The 20,834-nt window shown below is 39.5% G+C and overlaps 2 protein-coding genes across 2 annotated transcripts in view; both read right to left on the bottom strand.

The window, feature by feature from the left end:
• Positions 1-3,360: 3,360 nt before the first annotated feature.
• Positions 3,361-5,144, bottom strand: LOC119723194 (kappa-type opioid receptor-like). The gene has a single exon (XM_038193754.1). It carries the CDS (start codon positions 4,711-4,713, stop codon positions 3,361-3,363), a length of 1,353 nt encoding a protein of 450 aa, XP_038049682.1. The 5' UTR covers positions 4,714-5,144.
• Positions 5,145-7,325: 2,181 nt separating this feature from the next.
• The window catches only part of LOC119722700 (TPR and ankyrin repeat-containing protein 1-like), a 32,676-nt gene continuing 19,167 nt past the window's right edge, over positions 7,326-20,834 (bottom strand). The window contains exons 6-9 of the mRNA XM_038192954.1: positions 12,381-12,523; positions 10,784-11,136; positions 9,647-9,802; positions 7,326-7,512 (exon numbers count right to left, since the gene is read on the bottom strand). Of these exons, the coding sequence (XP_038048882.1) occupies positions 7,378-7,512; positions 9,647-9,802; positions 10,784-11,136; positions 12,381-12,523 (787 nt within the window). The 3' untranslated portion in view covers positions 7,326-7,377. The remainder of the gene's footprint in view (positions 7,513-9,646; positions 9,803-10,783; positions 11,137-12,380; positions 12,524-20,834) is intronic.

Genomic DNA, 20,834 nt, shown 5'->3' with positions numbered 1-20,834 from the left:
GTCCCAAGGGCTCTTTCGGGGGTCAAGGACCAAAAATACCACAGAATACTATATGAGTTGAACACACTTGTATGGAAAGAAATGCATACTACAGGTTACTACTCAGTAGTATTTTGTAGCTTTAGTTGAGGTAAGGGTTCATGGATGTACGATTGTTGCTCAAGCCCATAAAGTATCACATTAACCCTCTTATGCAAACATACATTCTGTGCCAAGTTGTCCTTTCAGTCAAAATCAATCAAGTGACTGTTTACAACAGTCAAGAGCTCGCAGCCTAAACAAAGCAGGATTGACTGGCTGTGACTGCTTATATAACATGGTACAGCTATGCTTTGATTGTAGCTAATTGATAAGCCAGTTGTGCCTACCACTTGTCTGCTTTTGTCTACTGTCTGAATTTGACTGGCACAGTGCTTGCTTGAAATACGATATGACTGTAGGTGGCTAGCCTGTGTAAAAGGCACAGGAGAAGTGGATTCATTTTTGTTGACTGCTTGTGACTATTTAGACAGCAGGAGGGTTAATGGATGTATGATCATCGCGCATAAAGTATCACAATGAATACAATTAGACTGCAGTTGCACTAGCAACTGTGTCGAACTACAATGTATGACTAATACAAAATGCATTACCATGTGAAATTAATGGCTACTTATTGAGGTCATCACATTAGTTTTTATCCAGCTGAAGCTTCCAAATTCTCCTACAGGGCGAGTAAAAACAACTGCAATAATGCAAAAGAGCCAATGTTTTTTTTCCAAAGTGAAACTAACTTGAAGTTTTGAACTTTTTTAACCTAGTAAGAATGACATGTTCATTAGTAACCATTTGTGGAAAAATGAAGTTAATCGCATTTACCTTATGCCTTTGGTGAACCTTTTTACTGCGGTACCCGATTTACGTTTTTGTCTACGAGGCATCAGAATTTTTTGGAATCATAAGGCCTACATCAAAATAAGAATTTTTGAATAATCAAAACCCGGAAAGATGTTTTTTTCAATCAAAAGATGATGGGGACGTCCCGTTTGATTTCTAAACCAGGAACCAGAAGCTTCTTTATTGGGAGCTCTTAAAGTTGGTTTTCTCACAAAATTTGCTTTTAAAACCGATAGCATGTTGGGAAAAAAACTTTCACTATTAAAAATAGTTACTCGATCTCCTAAACAAGGGGAACTTGTCAATGCAGCTGGGCCTGCTAAAGGAGTGCTTCACTTTCGTATGGTGTGAAAGTTGATTGACTTTAAAGGGAATATACATCATTTGCTTTTGCTGTAATTTTCAGAAATGAATGGATTTGGGGGTTTGGAAATATATAGCAAATGTAGTTACACTGATTTTTTTAGGTTTTGGGGCTCGAAAATGCTATAAAAACCCAGAAAAACAATCATTTTCCTGTAGTCTGGTTCCCTGACTAACTCCATTTAAGAAGAAACAGAGTAGTTTACATATATTGGGGAATTGTAAGGTCAGGGAACCAGTCTAGCTGGCTTGTACCCGTTCATAGGTGTGTAATCGATTGCAAACAAGTGTGATGGTCAAATGGGGCCAGTATTTGAAGAAAAGCCAGTTTTTTTCCAACGCTGATCGGCCGATCAGCGTTGAAAATTGATACAAAAATACCACTTTTCTTGAAAATGACAGTATACCAGGTGCCATGATTTTACAGGATGCTTTACACTGTCATTCACTAACAGTCCAGCAAGGTATTTCAAAATGATTTGGTAGTTTTATTTTTTGATGTTTGCAAATGTTGTATTTTCCCTTTAATTGGTTGTACATGTATCATTTCAAGTCATTAAACTCTCCTGTGACTGAACCAAAAATTTTGATTATTGACCGCAAAGGTATTTATGAATGGGAATAAATATGTACTTGACCGGTATTAAACACTATAAGACCAATTGGAGTCTGTAGGCTGATAATGACCCGAATGCCAACATCCAGACTCCAACTGGTCTGGAGTATTTAAAACCGGCCAACAAAAATCTTTTAATTAATGAAAATGTCACAGAAAGACTTTCATGGAGATCTAATTATATTACTAGCATTCATGGCATTACAAATGCAATTAATTCAGGGGGAACCCATAGAAAACAAGGATTGTATAAAACAAGAACAAGTCCCAAAGTGGAATGACAAAGGAAACGGCATAGAAGTTACAGTAAGTTTAATAGCATTACAATCTTTGTACAAATGTAATACAATTGTTTTCAATTTACATGGAAACAACAGTCAGTAATATCTGTCTATGCTGGTAGTTCTATGTACAGTGTCATTTACAGACATGTGACAATCAAAAGAGTGTTTAGACTTAATTTATTTACATTGGAAATCTGTTGATTTGTGGAAATCAAAAATGCAGTGGTAGAAGGAGTTCAGTTATTTCTTTAAAACAAAGTAAGCCATGCCTCCCCCAATACAAAACTGACATCAGCGAATACCAGTGATTCTCATTTGTGTTTCTCAATGATAAATAAATTTCTATTCAGCTTTTGGAATTTCAAGAAACTTTTGGAAGGAGGATTCAGTGCTGAAACTAATCCTCCAGGTTTGGTTCGGTTCGGTTCATATCGGATTTTTTTTCCTCGAACATCGGTTCGGATCGGAAGTACATGTACAATGTACATTGAAAATCATATATACATACATATGTACATGTACGTTTGCCCGATCGAGCTGTAAGTTGGCTTTTGACAAGTCACTATTTCGCTCAAGTCGGCATGTTACTCTCGGTACTTTACAAAAAGCGCAACGAAATCCTTTGTGTAAATCGGCATTTAGAAAATCACGCACTGGCATCGACTTCTTGCAATACGGTTGCGGTAACAAAATACATGAACATGTGCCACAACAGCGCGTGTTATCAAAAAGAGGTTTCCCGAATACTAGCAATAATACTGCATTGTGAGTAACACCAGTAACCCCTCTTGCCTGCACGAATGTGCTCTGTCTATTTTGGGGGTCGCTTATCAAAGGACGCAGTGATGTTACTTTACCACACGCGACAGGCATGCATTATGTACACATGGTCTACACTATAGCAATGCTACATTGTACCGATTATGCACACCGAAGACGGACAATCGCGAAGTTTAGCCCACCAAACAATGAAGATGAATATAGTGACTTGTTAACACTGAGAATTCAATCATCCATGCATTTCAATTTTAGCATTTCTAGCACTTTCAGAAAATAGAAATTTCCCAAACTTCTAAACCGACAATTTCGGTTCAGTTCAGTTCGATTCGGAATGCCATGTTTGGCTTTTTTTAGTTCGATTTGAGGTTTGACTGCAGCACTATGAGGATAACTTTATTTTTTTTTCTTTTCTCTCTAGGAGGGGAGTTTAGCCTTTGGATCCTATAATCTGATCCGATCAGCAGGATCTGCTCTTGGTAATGTCTGCAGAGGGATATTGTTCGTTGGTACTTGCTGCCTTTTTCTGCAGCAGAAGGCTTGCTTAAAGGCCTTCCTGTACCTTCCACTACCAGCATTGAACAGGACTGAATTAATGGAAGAGTTCAAGACTCTGAGGCAAGCAATTATCAGATCCAACTTCCATTTCACATCTTCATTTACATTCACTTCTTCGCTGCTTTGCCTTAAAATTCCAACTAAGCCAGCTATAGCTTGGGGCAGAAAACAGACAAATACCACGGCTGTGTTGATGCCAAGTATCAGAGTAACTCTTCGTAGATGTTTTGACGGACCTCGGATCTGATCACCAGTTGGATTTGGTGCATGCAGTCCCTTAATAAGGAGCATATTGAAAGTGACTGTGAGGATCAAACTCAACATGAATACACAGCAAATCACGTACCTTAAAATCAGATTCAAAGGAAGCAAAGTTACATCATAAGTCACAAGCATCTGCACATTACTTGATAGATGTTTATACTTTTCTTCAGTTGGCCAAACAAGACATTTGATTGGTGGTGCATTTAAGGCCAGAATCCGATAAAAGAAATCACTCAAATTCATGGAAAAAGACAGTACCCATATGCAAACTGCTGCTCGTATTGACCGTCGCTTCAGATTGAGATTACGGTGTTGGAAAGGGTAACAAATGGCAAAATATCTATCATAAGACAGCAGTGTTACAAAGGCGATAGATGAAATAACACCCACATAGCATGTGAACGATAAGAGAGTAAAAACTGCTTGGGCTGAGTTCCCCAAATATGATATATCCAATTTAGTTTGTGTTGTCAAAGCCACACATTGCTCATGGGTGGTCTCTGAAATCAAGACCATCAAATCTGCAACAGCCAAATTAGTCAGATAGAAATTAGTGATATTCCGCATGGAGGGAACTCTGCAAAGGGTAAAGAAAAAAGACAGAATGGATAGGATCCCTAATAGTTTGAGGACAGGCAGGACAAAACCATACAACACAGTCCGAGTACTGAAATACACAAACTGGTCAGCCTCTGCCAGATTCTCAAAAGCAACGATTTGCAATGAGTGGTTGAACAGTTCGTATCTTTCATTGTTTGGTACATCAAAGGATTCGTTCATCGGTGCCCAGGGAGATGGTCCCGTTTCATCCCAGATCAGAAGATGATCCATCTGGGGTAGGGAATAGGCCACGGAGCAGTTGTCGCTGTGGTTCTGGAAGACACAGGTGAAGAAGGTACAGACCAGAATGTCCAGCTGTGCAAGGGATGTTGTAGCTTGGGCATAGACGGTGACATTTGCAGGGTACGACCACATGATTGACACAGAGTCTTCCTGCTGATGTATATTTTACGCAGTGTCAACAACAGTAGATGTGATTGTTCTGTGTCCTGTACAGATAATGGTATGATGGGTAGAGAAACACAGCAGAAATTTGCTCACACTGAATGGAGGGCTGAAGAAAAGCGTGATTCCCAGATGATGACAAAATCAAGCAAGACAAGTTTGACTGGTGAGAATAACTGCAGGTCTGTTCAGCAGCAACGCAGTTGCAAAAATAACAAACTCTCCCTCTCTCGTATGCAGCGCTGAATCAAAAGTCAAGGTACATGTAGCTGAATCAAACGTCAAGGTCCATGTACGACAGCCACCGTGTCGTGATTGGGTCACAGCTGGCCAGACGTACGATGCCACCTTCCAGTTTTCTGATTGGGCACTCGTTGAAAGTCTGCCTCTCAAATAGTACACAGGAAACAAAGATTTGAACAAGTTCACGAAGGACAATCTGAAATAGCAGTTGCTGTTCCACTTGGGTACAGTTTCCAACCAACAGCTGTTTGAAGCCAGTGTTCTCTGTATTTCACCACTTCAACTTTAATAGGAAAAGAAGATTTGACTCTGCACTCAACTATCTGTCCCGTGTGTCCTCATAAGTCAAGTGGCAGCACGTGTTACCAAGTTTGATTGCTGGTTTAGTTGAAATTGAGAAAGTGTATAAGCATCAGTGTTTGAGGCTCAATGTCGATTGTACACATGATACTTTGTTAATGGCGACTTACTGTGATGTGGCTGCTAAGACAATGCAAAATGATCTTCACGAGAACGCAAAATGATCTTCAAGAGCAGGTGTTCTACTTAAATACTTTCATAAATGGATCACATCGAAACTGACACGCTTGTGGCCACTTTCACCCTGACAAAATGACCTTGAAGATACAGTGCTCTGGTTAAAAACTTCAAACTACGAAACACCACATCAAAACTGAAAACGCAACTCTCAAAATCACATGATGGGTTGTATCCTATTTTTGGTATTCAAGCTCGCAGCTTCCTTGTTTTGTTCCTTTCTTCCAAAGCCAATAGAACACGACACTTACACAAAATACAAGTCTTCTTAAATATAAGAAAGTATTGAAGGTACACCAAGGGCAAAGCCTGCTGAATTGAAAGGGAGTATGTTTTTCATTCTGTGAAAACCATGGTAAAGGCAGCAAAAGATCGGTTCCTATCCCAAGTTACATGCACATTATGACAAATTTGGTGCTTTGCATTTCAGGGCCGTAGCCAACCCATGTAGGGGTTAAAGCTACAGTCCATCATTTGCAGCTACCCAAAACGTAACTGACGTAATTATTGTTGAAAAACATAATTGGTTTAAATAGTAAGGGGACTAAACTCCCTGTGAAATTATTCCTTCTGGCATGCTGTCATTTTGAAGAAATCAGTGAAAGAAGCAGTCCTTCATTTTGAAGGAGCGCGATCGCGCAGGCGCTCCTACAGGAAGGGGAGTGTCGTTTTTCACCATAAAGTGGACCTATTCATGTGTAACAAATATAGATTGGCATGGAAATACACAATTGCGAAGAAACGGTGGACCTCCGGCAGTTTTTTGTGGGGGGAGGGGGTCGTTCAACCCCCGACCCCCTGGCCATGGGCCTGCATTTAAAGAACATACATGTAAGCTTTTGGAGGGAGGTGAAGTTCTTTTAGGTAGAGTACATCATTGTCCTTTGTGCAATTTTTTTTGTTCGAAGCAACAAAAGTGCTCAAAATCTAAAGAAGGGTGCTTAACAACTAACCTGATGAAGTTTCAGTTCAACGAATGCTGTATGTTCCGTATTCTAAAACAATATTCTAGGATCTTGATTTCAATTCAAAAGTTGCCGAGTCAAGTTTTGAATTGTGCCCGAAATCAGCATCCGGGACACTTTCTCATTCAGCCGATTGCAGCTCGCTATCAAGGTTCATGACATACATTAAGTCCAACCAAAAATAAAGATGCAAGCACGCACACATGCAGTGGTATTCACACCGTTGATCGTGGACTTCCAATTGACCCTCTTTTGTTTGTACTTTAACTTTTTAGGATGACTCCCATATATTTTGTACATGACCCCAATCGCAGACGTATGCTTGGAATCGCGGACGATATTGTTCTCTTTTGTTCTCCAGCATTTTTCGTCCATGGTTTGAGCCTGAACACGCCCACAAATGCATGCACGTTTGTTTATGGTGTAAACCATGGATTTTTTCTGTTGTTCCTCTTCCCTTTTCCTTTGTTTATACTCTTTAACTTTTTTGCAACAGCTCTCATTGGTTTTGTACACATTTTCTAATCAAGGTCGTCCTCAATTTGGTTCCTGTCCTCAATTCATCGATGATGTGTCCTCAATTTACACCATAAACACGCACATGTAGTTGTGTTTTCCATAACTCCCGAGGACAAGCCATTGTCTTTTTCTTTGTCCCTGTAATATAACGCTCTCCCATAGAATAGGCACATAAACGCACGATCAAGGACCGTTTTAAACAAAAGATGAACGATCGTGGTCAATAAAGAATCTGTTGTTCTCCCTCTGTCTGTCTGTTCTACAGGTGTATGTAGTGTACGCCCACAGGACTGACAAGACGGAAACAGTGTGTCCCTTCGGCTTCGCTGGCGGGGTACAAAAAAGATGGCTCCTTTGCATAAGTGTAAAACTAATATTCCTGCGGGAGTTTGTTTGTTCCCATGTGGACCATTTTCCTTGCTATGGAAAAGAATGAAAGGCTTACCTGAGGGCCTCCGAATAGTTTGGAGTGATCAAAGAACGGAGTCGAGTCACTTGGCCTTGGCTGAAATAAAAGAAGATTTTCAATCAGGCAGGCATGCAGCCGGGAAGTCACAAAAAAAGAGGAAATTCAAATCTTTCCCAGACTTTGTACAGTGTTTTTCTATTTTCAATGGCACACATTGGAAGTAAAAAAAAAGAGGAAATCAGCTAATCCGAGGAAAAGTTGCATGCCTGATCAGGGGAGGTGCCTAGTTGGCTTGTTACTCTCACAATATACAGAATTTTATCGTATGGATTCTGTTCACAGTACCCCCTCAACGGTTGCAAACGGAGAGTTTGGGGGACCATTGGAGCACGGATCCTACACATAAGGATTAACGACTTGCCCCAACTCTGCGTGATAACAGCCCGTACTGGTGGCAAATACCATGGAAACTTGTCAACAAAGACCCCTGCGCGTGGCGGCTTTCAGATTTGCAGGGCTCTGCGCATGATCTGATGTCGAAGTCTGTCAAGCCAGCTAATTATATTTTTGAATATTCATGATCCAAAGTTTTTGGCCTTCATTATTGAATTCTGATACGTGATAACTACATAACCATGTTAACATGGTTAAAACCGAGCACAATATCTTTACCTTTAAAATGAACTATGAAATGTTGTATTTGTTTTATCCGTTTGGACCCCTATCTCTCTAAAACTTTTTAATGAAAGCCTAATTCAAAACGAAATTTGGGTTAACGGTGTTCTCGGGAAAAGGTGTCACATTTGATGGGTAAACAATTCATCTATGAAACAAAAACTGCACAATACCATCTGTTATATCCTGACATATTTATTTTTTTAACAATTTTGGAACAAGCATATCTTACATAAGGAGTGGTTTTGCTTACAGTTTAATGAATATTTCCGTTTAAGATGTCATGCAAAAAAAAAAAAAAAACAGGACAAAATGGCACACCCAGAACATTTGCCATTAACATGCGAACGGGTATTAATGCCTGTTATCACGAGTCCAACCTATTTTTTTTGGCCTAAGTTTGTACTTAGGCCAAAAAAAAAGTCTCTGGCTTCTGGTATGGAGCTTGCCCAAAAAGTGGTGCGGCGTCGCGGCTTTTGAATTTTTTTTACTTTTTTTGTGTCAAATGTTGGCTGATGACTGCAAATGGTGCCCAACTAAACTTAGTGCAAATATATGGGAGTACAGAGAGGCCACATAAAGCTTATTCTCGATCGTAACCCCATCTAGAAACACGTTAAAATTGTGCAGCAGCAGGATTCCAGTGAAACCAGTGAGTTTCGCGGTTTTGAGACATCATCTTTCATTGAAAAAACCTTTTTCATGTTGCCGACGTGCATGGCTAAGGCAACGTGCGTGCATACCAGAAACCGGAGACTTTTTTTGGTCGCCTTAGAGCTCAGAACAGTCGTTCTTCCTTTTGTGTAGGATCCGTGATTGGAATGAAATTCTATTGCATCACCGTTGGCACACGACACCCAAGCCAAGAAACATTGGCTTTGCGCACATTCACAACATAAGATCAGTCGTGCGTATTTCACGCCGTATGGCGGTGAGTCCTGTCCATTGGGCTCTCGGAAGTGGTCAAAAAGCGGTCACTTGTTCCCGCAGAAAGTGCAATTGACCGGCCTCGATTGACTGGCCGTGAGGAATACGTAAACCACGCTGACCGGCTATTCAGAGCGTACGCATTTCGAAGACTGCACTCCCTAAGGCGCTCACGCATTATCTCCTGCGTGTCACGTCACGTACGAACATTTTATTTCAAAACTGCAAGATGACTGAACGATATGGATTTTGGATGCATCATTTCCCAAACCCCCCCCCCCCCCCAAAAAAAACCCTGTAACTTGTGTTGTAAACAGACGACAGAGGTACGAGATAAATACGAGGTAAAAGATAAATCCTTGCTTAATACCCCGTCATCCAAATCTCATGTTTGGAAGGATTGATTCTACCAAAAAAAAACTTTCACAATTTTAAGCACCACGCTGCAAGTTAGATACATTGACTGCAGTCCTAATTTAAGCGTGCCACTATGTGGCACATTTATATTACATAATTCCAGGGGTCAAGATCGCGCAAGGCATGATGGGAAACCATCATGGTACCCATGGAAACGAGGTTGGCAATTGACTGCTCCTGCGCAGGGCCCGTGTCGAGTACTACCACTTACCGAGGCGCTGAATATCCTGCTAGGATCAAAGAACTGGGCCCGGGGCTGAGGCTGGGGTTGAGGCTGGGGCCTGGCCTGAGGTCTTGTGGGGAAGTATCGCGCCTGAGTCTGGTTACCAGATGCAAAGTGGGGACCAGGAAAGCGTTGGCTCGGCATCTGCATAACAAAGATAATAAATAGGAATCTGGTCTATAAGGTATTGCCCTTTGTCGACGTATTTTACAAACACTGTATACTCAGCCGAGTCTGATGTAGCAGGGGGTACTGCAATATAATTGGAAAATCACGCCGAAATAATTTTTTCTTCTTTGTAACAGGAAGATGAACTGGTGATTAATGAATGGAAGTATTTAGAACTTGATGAAATTTTCACTTTCTGTGAAATTTTAGTTAAAACTTTTGCTATAGGTAGGCGCTACAGGTGAAAAATCAAAGTCTGCCACGTTGGGGGCCGCGCCAAGTAAGGGTACATCAATAACACATTGCGTTTGTTTGTTGATCAATAGATTGAAACTATTGAGAGCTCGGGCAGTTTCAGGCTACAGGTATTAATGGGCTTGGTGGTTCAAGGCGATAAATTGACTCATGGGTTTAAAAGGGCACACAATCTAATGGGTGAAACTGACATTATTTAAAGCTATAGTCCATCATTTGCAGCCATCCAAAAAGTAACAGGCGTAATTTTTGTTGAAAAACATACTTGGTTGAAAGATAGTAAGAAGACTTAACTCCCTGTGAAATTATTCTTTCTGGCAAGCTGTCATTTTGAAGTTATCAACGAAAGAAGACGCACCGTAGGAAAATTTAAATTAGTAGTTTGTTTTGTTACAACGCACAGGCGTGCGCGGTTACTATAATTCTTCGGACTAGTGCGCGACATCGAGTATAGCTGCAATTCAAAACAATTCAAACATGATTCAGCAACTTTTGATTTGAAACTGAGATCCTAGAATGCTGTTTTTCTCGGAATATACAGCTGAAGCTGAGCTGAAACTTCATCAGATAGTTGTTCAGTATCCTTCAAACGAACAAAATGCACAAATTACAAATGATGGACTATATCTTTAAAGACTTAAGATGTTTCATCCAAAAAGAATTCATCATTTCTTATTCAAATTTTGGTCCAGCACTTCTTACATTCCTTGCCTGTTGCTGGAACTGTTGTTGCTGCTGCTGTTGCTGCTGCTTCTGCTGCACTTTAACATGTTGTTCCCAAGCAAGGGCTACGTCGCTCAGCAAGCCTCGTTTCTCAGCCATCTGCTGATTGGTCAGCGGCACCAGCTCCACCGGCCTGCTTCCCCGCCGGTCCTTTCTGGTCGGGTCGACCCCGTACTTCCGGAGGACGTCCACGACCGATTTGGCGTGGGCAGCGGGGCCGGATTTCTTGGCAACCAGATGGAAGAGCGAGTCCCCAAATCTGTCGGGCAGGTTCCTTCGTTCGCTCGTTTTGTAAAGGTGAATGAAGAGGTACTCCAACAGGCCCACCCATCCTGAGCAAAAAAATCCACACGAGATTTAGCAACAGTCGAATAATAACTAGATTTATATAGCGCCAAATTACCAAAGGATGCAAGGTGCTTGAAGGGAACAATAAATGAATAAGGAAAACCAGCTACTGTTTGGAGAAGAGGTGGGTCTTGAGTCCTTTCTTGAAGGATAAAACAGAATCAGTGTTTCTGATGGAGACAGGCAGAGCATTCCATAAACGGGAGGCAGCACTAGAAAATGCCCTGTCACCAGACTTTTTGCGAGACATGTCAACCACCAGGGATATGGCATCAAAACTACGAAGGGAGTATGAACATTCATGGATTGTAAGGAGAGAAGATAGATAATCAGGAGCACTGTGATTTAGTGAATTGTAAGCATGGACTAGTGTGCGGAATTCAATGCATTGAGCCACTGGGAGCCAGTGAAGTTGTCCGAGAAGTGGTGAGGTGTGGGAGTGTTTTGACATCTGAAAGATTAGCCTAGCACATCTGTTCTGGAGTCTTTGGAGGCGAGATATGTATTCCGTGGATACACCATTCAGCAAACAGCACCTGTAGTCAAGCTTGGACAGAATCAGAGCACGGACTGCATTGTGGCAGGCACTGAAATCAAGAAATCTTTTGATACAACTGAGTCTAACATGAGAGATATGGATGTAATTTTGAAGCGTTGCGTTCATGAGGGACTTTTGCACCACCAATGGAAGAGGCTAAGGCTTTATTGAAACCCCGGCTTCATATCTAACTTAAGCAAAAGCTGCTTTCAAGTCTAGATTTGAGAACTGGAGTGGTGTGCATTTACACACAGTACAGGAACCAGGTACCCTATTAAAGTAAAATACGGGTACCGGGGTACTCAAAGAAGAAACTCAACCCCCAAAATTCAAATCTATTTTTCCATCAATGCACAGTATGAGGGAAAATTTCAAATCTAAGGTATTTCAATAATGTCCATGTTATTTTTGTGCAACATGAGTTACAAACAAAAAAGTTTTTATCAGAAGTTAATTTTGTTGCCCCTTTCTTATTGCAGTTTGGTTACTTAATTTCAAGGGATCTTCTGTGAGGAAAAATCCACCCACAATACTTGGACTATATACAGAATAAGAGCACAGAGTTGACAGAAGAGTTACCATGGAATTGCCCTCAAGATGATCAACCATCATTTCAGAAACACGCCCATTGACAGTTTTCATCTTTATTTTTGGGGTACTGTTTTTAACAGGCCTCCTACGTGTACGTACCAGTTCTCAGGGCATTCTCCACAGCACAGTGCAAGGGGGTGTCCCCTTCCTTCTGGCTAAGCCCTACCACCTTGGAGCCATGTTTGAGCAGCTCCACTACCAACTGCATGCTCCAACTGTCGTATTCCCTGCCGGACAGATCACTGCAAATATGCGAATGTACGAAGAGTTCATTTCCCAAACGCGGTATAAGCCATTTTGTTTCCTTTTTAGAATTGCACTCTCTGCTGGTTGTCCAAAGTCAATTTCCGCGTCTGCTAAACAGGGTGTCCAAAAAAAGAAAAAACAACAAAAACAACAACAACAAGAACAAGAACAACAAGAACAAGAACAAAAAACAACAAAAAACAACAAGAACAACAAGAACAACAAGGAAAACAAGGACAACAAGGACCACAAGAACAACAAGAACAAGAACAAGAACAACAACAACAAGAACAAGAACAAGAACAACAAGAACAAGAACAACAAGAACAACAAAAACAACAAGAACAAGAACAAGAACAACAAGAACAACAAGAACAAGAACAACAAGAACAAGAACAAGAACAACAAGAACAAGAAGAACAAGAACAAGAACAAGAACAAGAACAACAAGAACAACAAGAACAAGAACAAGAACAACTAGAACTATGTGGTTGTGAGTGAACAACCACAGAGCTGTTCCTAACATGTTTTTGATTGTCTATTGCACAGTACAAAATGATTCAATGATTTGTTCTAAACAAATTTTACTATTAAATTGAAATTATAATATGAATCGGTGATGGTCTTGTTCGGGACACATTTTCCGAAGAGAAGCTGGTTGGGTTCTGAAAACATAAAATTGGAAATATATTTTTGGGAACAGGTCTGTTTGTACGAGATATAGACATAGAAGTAGAGATCTATGTCTGTTTGCAACAAAAGATAGGGCTTTTCCGCATTATGATTGGTTTTTATCAATAATACGTCCCTGACTATGCATGAACATAAAATCTGTCAAAGCTAGCCAGAAATCAGCTAAAACGGTCACTGTGGACAGGATTTGACCTCAGCAACACGTACGCTGCGCGCGGGCTGACTGACATACGATATGTACAACGTACGTGCATGTACATGTACAGGTACATTGTGGACGTCCTGTGCATGTTTTCAAGCAGAGGTATTGTCAACCTGAAGTTTGAAGCGTGCGCAGGGCATGTCCGAGTTTGCTTATTGCCTCGAAGCTTTGAACTGTTTTAGACCTACCCTTCAATAGACAATTAAAGTAAAAACTAATATAAAAACTGCCATGGTTGATTTTTCAGGAATTTTCTAGGGAGAAAGGGTCTTTTCATTATAACTTCCGGTCTGATGACGTCATACACCTAAAACTTCGCACACGTCTTAAGTGGGTCAAGGTCATCATATACACCAATATTTAGGCAATTCCGACAAACTTCGCTACAGACATCTATTCAAAATACATTTTTGCAAATTTTCAACCTGTCGCTAGAGGGCGCTCGAAGATTGCATGACGTCATCGGTAAATGATTTGAAGAATACTATCAGCCAAGAGACTAACACCGTTAAAAGCAAGTTCATATGTATTACCACTTTTAAATAAAAAGCCACTTCCGGTTTTGGCCTTTTTCGACCGGAAGCAAGGGTCACGTGATTTCACGCACACTGAATGAAATAAAGACCTCAACCTACTCTACCACTTGCCGGCAACAAAATGCTGCGGACGCGTACGGTTGATTTCTTATGCATTTTTAAATATTAAAAGTGTCACAATTTAATTGCCTATAAATAAACACCGGATGACGTCATCATGACGTCATCATTACACAATGTTGTTTGAATTAGGGTCTTTGCTTGGACAAAGATTGGTGTAAATGAATTACTGGCAAAGAGTCGAAAATGCCCTCTGAAAATTGACATTTTTAAAAACAATTCTGTGTACAAAGTCTATGGGAAAAATTAAATATTCAAAATTCTATAATAAATCACGTGATGACGTCAGCATGACGAAAAGTTTCGGCACACATCCTCAGATGATGATTAATAACTATGCTGAGTTTAAAGTTGATCGGATTTAAAATAATTGCCAAAGTGGCTTGTAGAATAAAAACGTGTACAAAACCTATGGGGAAAAGCGGAAAAAGAAAAAAAAAAAAAACTAGAAATGTGTTTGTGGACAAACACTGAGCTGTTTCGACCGTTTTATTAATGACTGCCGTAAAGGAGTTTCATCCAGGTCGAATGAACATGTACAAGCGTATTCTATACAAAAAGTGTCCATCCTATGTAAAATTATAATATTTTTCATGACGTCAGGATGACGGCACACATTTTAAAAACTTTTCTGTAACTATCTACGACCTAACAAACTTTTTTGCAAACATTTTTTTTCGAATTAACCACGTTCCATTGGTGAGATATGAGTAAAAGGTCCAAAAATTGAATAATTCATATGAAATCACATGATGACGTCATCGTGACGTCACTGCAATTTTTGTCTATAACACTTCCTGGAATATCTGCATACCGAGATTGAACCCAATCGGACCTCAGGTTCTCTAGATATAGTGACTTAAACTATGCAGATTTAGGATGATGTCAAGTGACACGTGATGACGTCATGATGACGTCATGATTCGACCTGAATCTTCAGATGGTGGTCTAAGTGTGTGCCAGGTTTGAAGTCGATCGGACCGTATTTTATACATTTTTTGCAAAATTTGATTAAATATTAAAATTTGAAAAATTCATAAAAAATCAGATGATGACGTCATGATGATGTCACTTCAGATTTTGAATGCTGTTATCTATACCTACCTACCCACCAAGTTTCATAACGATCGGACATACCCTTATATGTGAATCAAAAAATCACGTTTTTGATGACGTCATGATGACGTCACACATTTTACGAAATTTTGTGCATCTATCTATGACCTAACAAACCTGTTACAAAAAGAATTTCGAATTTACCACATTCCGTTCATGAGATATGAGTAAAAGGTCCAAAAATTAAATAATTTATATAAAATCACACGATGACGTCATCATGACGTCACTGCAATTTTCGTCTATAACATGTCCCGGAACACTTGCATACCAAGTTTGAACCAAATCGGACTTCCGGTTCTGTAGATATAGGGCCTTAAAGTATGCTCCTTAAGGATGACGTCACGTGACACGTGATGACGTCATGATGACGAAAAGTTTCGGCATACATCTTCAGATGTTGTTCTAAGTGTGTGCCAGGTTTGAAGTCGATCGGATTTGAAAAAAGTCCAAAAGTGCCTTGTAGAACGAAAACACGTGTTATCCTATGGGAAAAAAAGTGGAAGAAAAAAAAAAAAACTAGAAATGTGTTTGTGGACAAACACTGAGCTGTTTCGACAGTTTTATTAATGACTGCCGTAAAGGAGTTTCATCCAGGTCGAATGAACATGTACATGCGTTTTCTGTACAAAAAGTATCTATCCTACGCCCTGACTATGCATGAACATAAAATCTGTCAAAGTTAGCCGGAAATCAGCTAAAACGGTCACTGTGGACAGGATTTGACCTCAGCAACACTCGCCCTGCGCGCGGGCTGACTGACATACGATATGTACAACGTACGTGCATGTACATGTACATTGTGGACTGTGCATGTTTGAAAGCAGAGTTATTGTCAACCTGAAGTTTTAAGCGTGCGCAGGGCATGTCCGAGTTTGTTTATTGCCTCGAAGCTTTGAAATATTTTAGACCTACCCTTAAATAGACAATTAAAGTAAAAACTAATATAAAAACTGCCATGGTTGATTTTTCAGGAATTTTTTAAGGAAAAAAGGGTCTTTTCATTATAACTTCCAATCTGATGACGTCATACACCTTAAACTTCGCACACGTCTTAAGTGGGTCAAGGTCATCATATACACCAATATTTAGGCGATTCCGACAAACTTCGCCACAGACATCTATTCAAAATACATTTTTGAAAATTTTCAACCTGTCGCTAGAGGGCGCTCGAAGATTGCATGACGTCATCGGTAAATGATTTGAAGAATACTATCAGCCAAGAGACTAACACAGTTAAAAGCAAGTTCATATCTATTACCACTTTTAAATAATAAGCCACTTCCGGTTTTGGCCTTTTTCGACCGGAAGCAAGGGTCACATGATTTTACGCACACTAGATGAAATAAAGATCTCAACCTACTCTACCACTTGCCGGCAACAGAATGCTGCAGACGCGTACGGTTGATTTCTTGTGCATTTATAAATATTAAAATTGTCACAATTTAATTGCCTATAAATAAACACCGGATGACGTCATCATGACGTCATCATTACACAATGTTGTTTGAATTAGAGTCTTTGCTTGGACAAAGATTGGTGTAAATGAATTACTGGCAAAGTGTGGAAAATGCCCTCTGAAAATTGACTTTTTTTTTTAAATTTCTGTGTACAAAGTCTATGGGAAAAATTAAATATTCAAAATTCTATAATAAATCACGTGATGACGTCAGCATGACGAAAAGTTTCGGCACACATCTTCAGATGGTGGTCTAAGTGTGTGCCAGGTTTGAAGTCGATCGGATTTGAAAAAAAGCCAAAAGTGACTTGTAGAACGAAAACACGTGTTATCCTATAAGAAAAAAGTCTGAAAAATAAAAGAGAAAAAAAAAAATAACAGAAACTAGAACTATGTGGTTGTGAGTGAACAACCACAGAGCTTTTCCTAACATGTTTTTGATTGTCTATTGCAGAGTACAAAATGATTCAATGATTTGTTCTAAACAAATTTTACTATTAAATTGAAATTATAATATGAATCGGTGATGGTCTTGTTCGGGACACATTTTCCGAAGAGAAGCTGGTTGGGTTCTGAAAACATAAAATTGAAAATATATCTTTGGGAACAGGTCTGTTTGTACAAAATATAGACATATAAGTAGAGATCTGTGTCTGTTTGCAACAGACGATAGGGCTTTTCCGTATTATGATATGTTATCATCAATAATACGTCCCTGACTATGCATGAACATAAAATCTGTCAAAGCTAGCCGGAAATCGGCTAAAACGGTCACTGTAGACAGGATTTGACCTCAGCAACTCGTGCGCTGCGCGCGGGCTGACTGACATACGATATGTACAACGTACGTGCATGTACATGTACATGTACATTGTGGACGTCCTGTGCATGTTTTCAAGCAGAGGTATTGTCAACTTGAAGTTTTAAGCGTGCGCAGGGCATGTCTGAGTTTGCTTATTGCCTCGAAGCTTTGAAATGTTTTAGACCTACCCTTCAATAGACAATTAGAGTAAAAACTAATATAAAAACTGCCATGGTTGATTTTTCAGGAATTTTCTAAGGAAAAAGGGTCTTTTCATTATAACTTCCGGTCTGATGACGTCATACACCTAAAACTTCGCACACGTCTTAAGTGGGTCAAGGTCATCATATACACCAATATTTAGGTGATTCCGACAAACTTCGCCACAGACATCTATTCAAAATACATTTTTGAAAATTGTCAACCTGTCGCTAGAGGGCGCTCGAAGATTGCATGACGTCAACGGTAAATGATTTGAAGAATACTATCAGCCAAGAGACTAACACCGTTAAAAGCAAGTTCATATCTATGACCACTTTCAAATAATAAGCCACTTCCGGTTTTGGCCTTTTTCGACCGGAAGCAAGGGTCACGTGATTTCACGCACACTGAATGAAATAAAGACCTCAACCTACTCTACCACTTGCCAGCAACAAAATGCTGCGGACGCGTACGGTTGATTTCTTATGCATTTTTAAATATTAAAAGTGTCACAATTTAATTGCCTATAAATAAACACTGGATGACGTCATCATGACGTCATCATTACACAATGTTGTTTGATAGGGGGTCTTTGCTTGGACAAAGATTGGTGTAAATGAATTACTGGCAAAGAGTCGAAAATGCCCTCTGAAAATTGACATTTTAAAAAAAAAATCTGTGTACAAAGTCTATGGGAAAAATTAAATATTCAAAATTCTATAATAAATCACGTGATGACGTCAGCATGACGAAAAGTTTCGGCACACATCCTCAGATGATGATTAATAACTATGCTGAGTTTAAAGTTGATCGGATTTAAAATAATTGCCAAAGTGGCTTGTAGAATAAAAACGTGTACAAAACCTATGGGAAAAGTGGAAAAAGAAAAAAAAAACTAGAGGTCTATGTCTGTTTGCAACAGAACATAGGGCTTTTCCACATTATGATTTTTTTTAATCAATAATATGCCCTGAATATGCATGAACATAAAATCTGTCAAAGTTAGCCGAAACATCGGCTAAAACGGTCACTTTGGACAGGATTTGACCTCGGCGATACGATGTATGTGCGTGTGTACAAGGTCTTTGCTTGGACAAAGAGTGATCTAAATAAATTACTGGCAAAGAGTCGAAAACGCACTTTGAAAATCGACAATTATTTTTAAATTTTTGATGACGTCATCGTGACGTCATTTCAAACTTTGCATACTAGTATGATTAACAACCTACCCTCCAAGTTTCATGACAATTGGACCTTTCCTTATAGGAGTTTTGAAAAATCGCATTTTGATGACGTCATGATGACGTCACACATTTTTCAAGTTTTGTGCGAATAGCTATTACATAACAGACCAAAACAAAAAAGAATTTTGCATTTTGCATGTTGCGTTCGGGAGATATGGCTAAAAGGTCAAAAAAAATAAATATTCATATAAAATCTCAGAATGACGTCCTCATGACGTCACCACATTTTTAATCTATAACACTTCCTGGTATAGCCACATACCAAGTTTCAACCCAATCGGACTTACATTTCTGTAGATATAACACTTCACAATATGTACGTACATTTTCAAAAATCAATAAAAAAAATTAGGTGATGACGTCATCGTGACGTCATAGACTTGGTATAATTTTTGTATGAGGGTCTTCCTTGGCTGTAACTTTGATGACGATTCCAGATCGCCAAGTTATAAAAATGGTGGCTTGAAAACGTGTACAAAGTCAATGGGTTAAAAATCCCACAGCAGAAAAACTGCACCTTTAAATACGTGATTTGCCTTTAAACTGAAACGTTTTTATAAAATATTACTTGATATTCTGACTCTTGGGAATATTTTCAATCAAATGGCAGGCATAAAAAAATATGATTTCCGAGTTTTGCTTCTCATAGTAATTCTCAGCCGAAGTTCAGAACTACTCAGTAAGATAAATCAGTGTGTATAGGGAAAGACTTGTGGAGAAAGCTGTGTACAAAGTCTATGAGAAAAATTAATTATTCATAAATCTATAATAAATCACTGGATGACGTCACCATGACGTCACTCTTCGGGACACATCTTGGCTATAGGGACTATGCTTATGCCAACTTTCAATGATATCTGACAAAGATTAATGCCAAAAGTGCTATAATACGTCAGTCTATGCGCATGCATGAACATAAAATCTGTCAAAGTTAGCCGAAAATCGGCTAAAACGGTCACTGTGGACAGGATTTGACCTCAGCAACACGTGCGCTGCAGGCTGACTGACATACGATGTACATATGTGCCTATGTACAACGTACGTGCATGTACATGTACATGTACATTGTGGACGTCCTGTCCTGTGCATGTTTTGAAGCAGAGGTATTGTCAACCTGAAGTTTTAAGCGTGCGCACGGTATGTTCGAGTTCGCTTATCGCCTCGAAACTATGAAATGTTTTAGACCTACCCTTCAATCAACAATTAAAGTAAAAACAAATATAAAAACTGCCATGGTTGATTTGTCAGGAATATTCAAATGAAAAAGGGTCTTTTCATTATAACTTCCGGTCTGATGACGTCATTCACCTAAAACTTCGCACATGTCTTAAGGTGGTAAAGGTCATTATATACACCAATATGTAGGCGATTCCGACAAACTTCGCCACAGACATCTATTCAAAATACATTTTTGCTAATTTTCAACCTGTCGCTAGAGGGCGCTCGAAGATTGCATGACGTCATCGGTAGATGATTTGAAGAATACTATTGGCCAAGAGACTAACACCGTTGAAAGCAAGTTCATTTCTATTACCACTTTCAAATAATAAGCCACTTCCGGTTTAGGCCTTTTTCGACCGGAAGCAAGGGTCACGTGATTGCACGCACACTGAATGAAATGAAGACCTTAACCTACTCTACCACTTGCTGGCAACAGAATGCTGCGGACGCGTACGGTTGATTTCTTATGCATTTTTAAATATTAAAAGTGTCACAATTTAGTTGCCTATAAGTTAGCACAGGATGACGTCATCATGACGTCATCATTCCACAATGTTGTTTGAATTAGGGTCATTGCTTGGACAAAGAGTGGTGTAAATGTAATACTGGCAAAGAGTCGAAAATGCCCTTTGAAAATCGACAATTTTGTTTAAATGTTTGTGTACAAAGTCTATGGGAAAAATTAAATATTCAAAAATCTATAATAAATTAGT

This window comes from Patiria miniata, unplaced genomic scaffold, assembly GCF_015706575.1.
Source record: "Patiria miniata isolate m_02_andy unplaced genomic scaffold, ASM1570657v1 HiC_scaffold_16, whole genome shotgun sequence".
Classification (NCBI taxonomy): Eukaryota; Metazoa; Echinodermata; class Asteroidea; order Valvatida; family Asterinidae; genus Patiria; species Patiria miniata.
The sequence above is the reverse complement of the archived record's forward strand: the minus strand, read 5'-3'. Positions and strand labels throughout refer to the sequence as shown.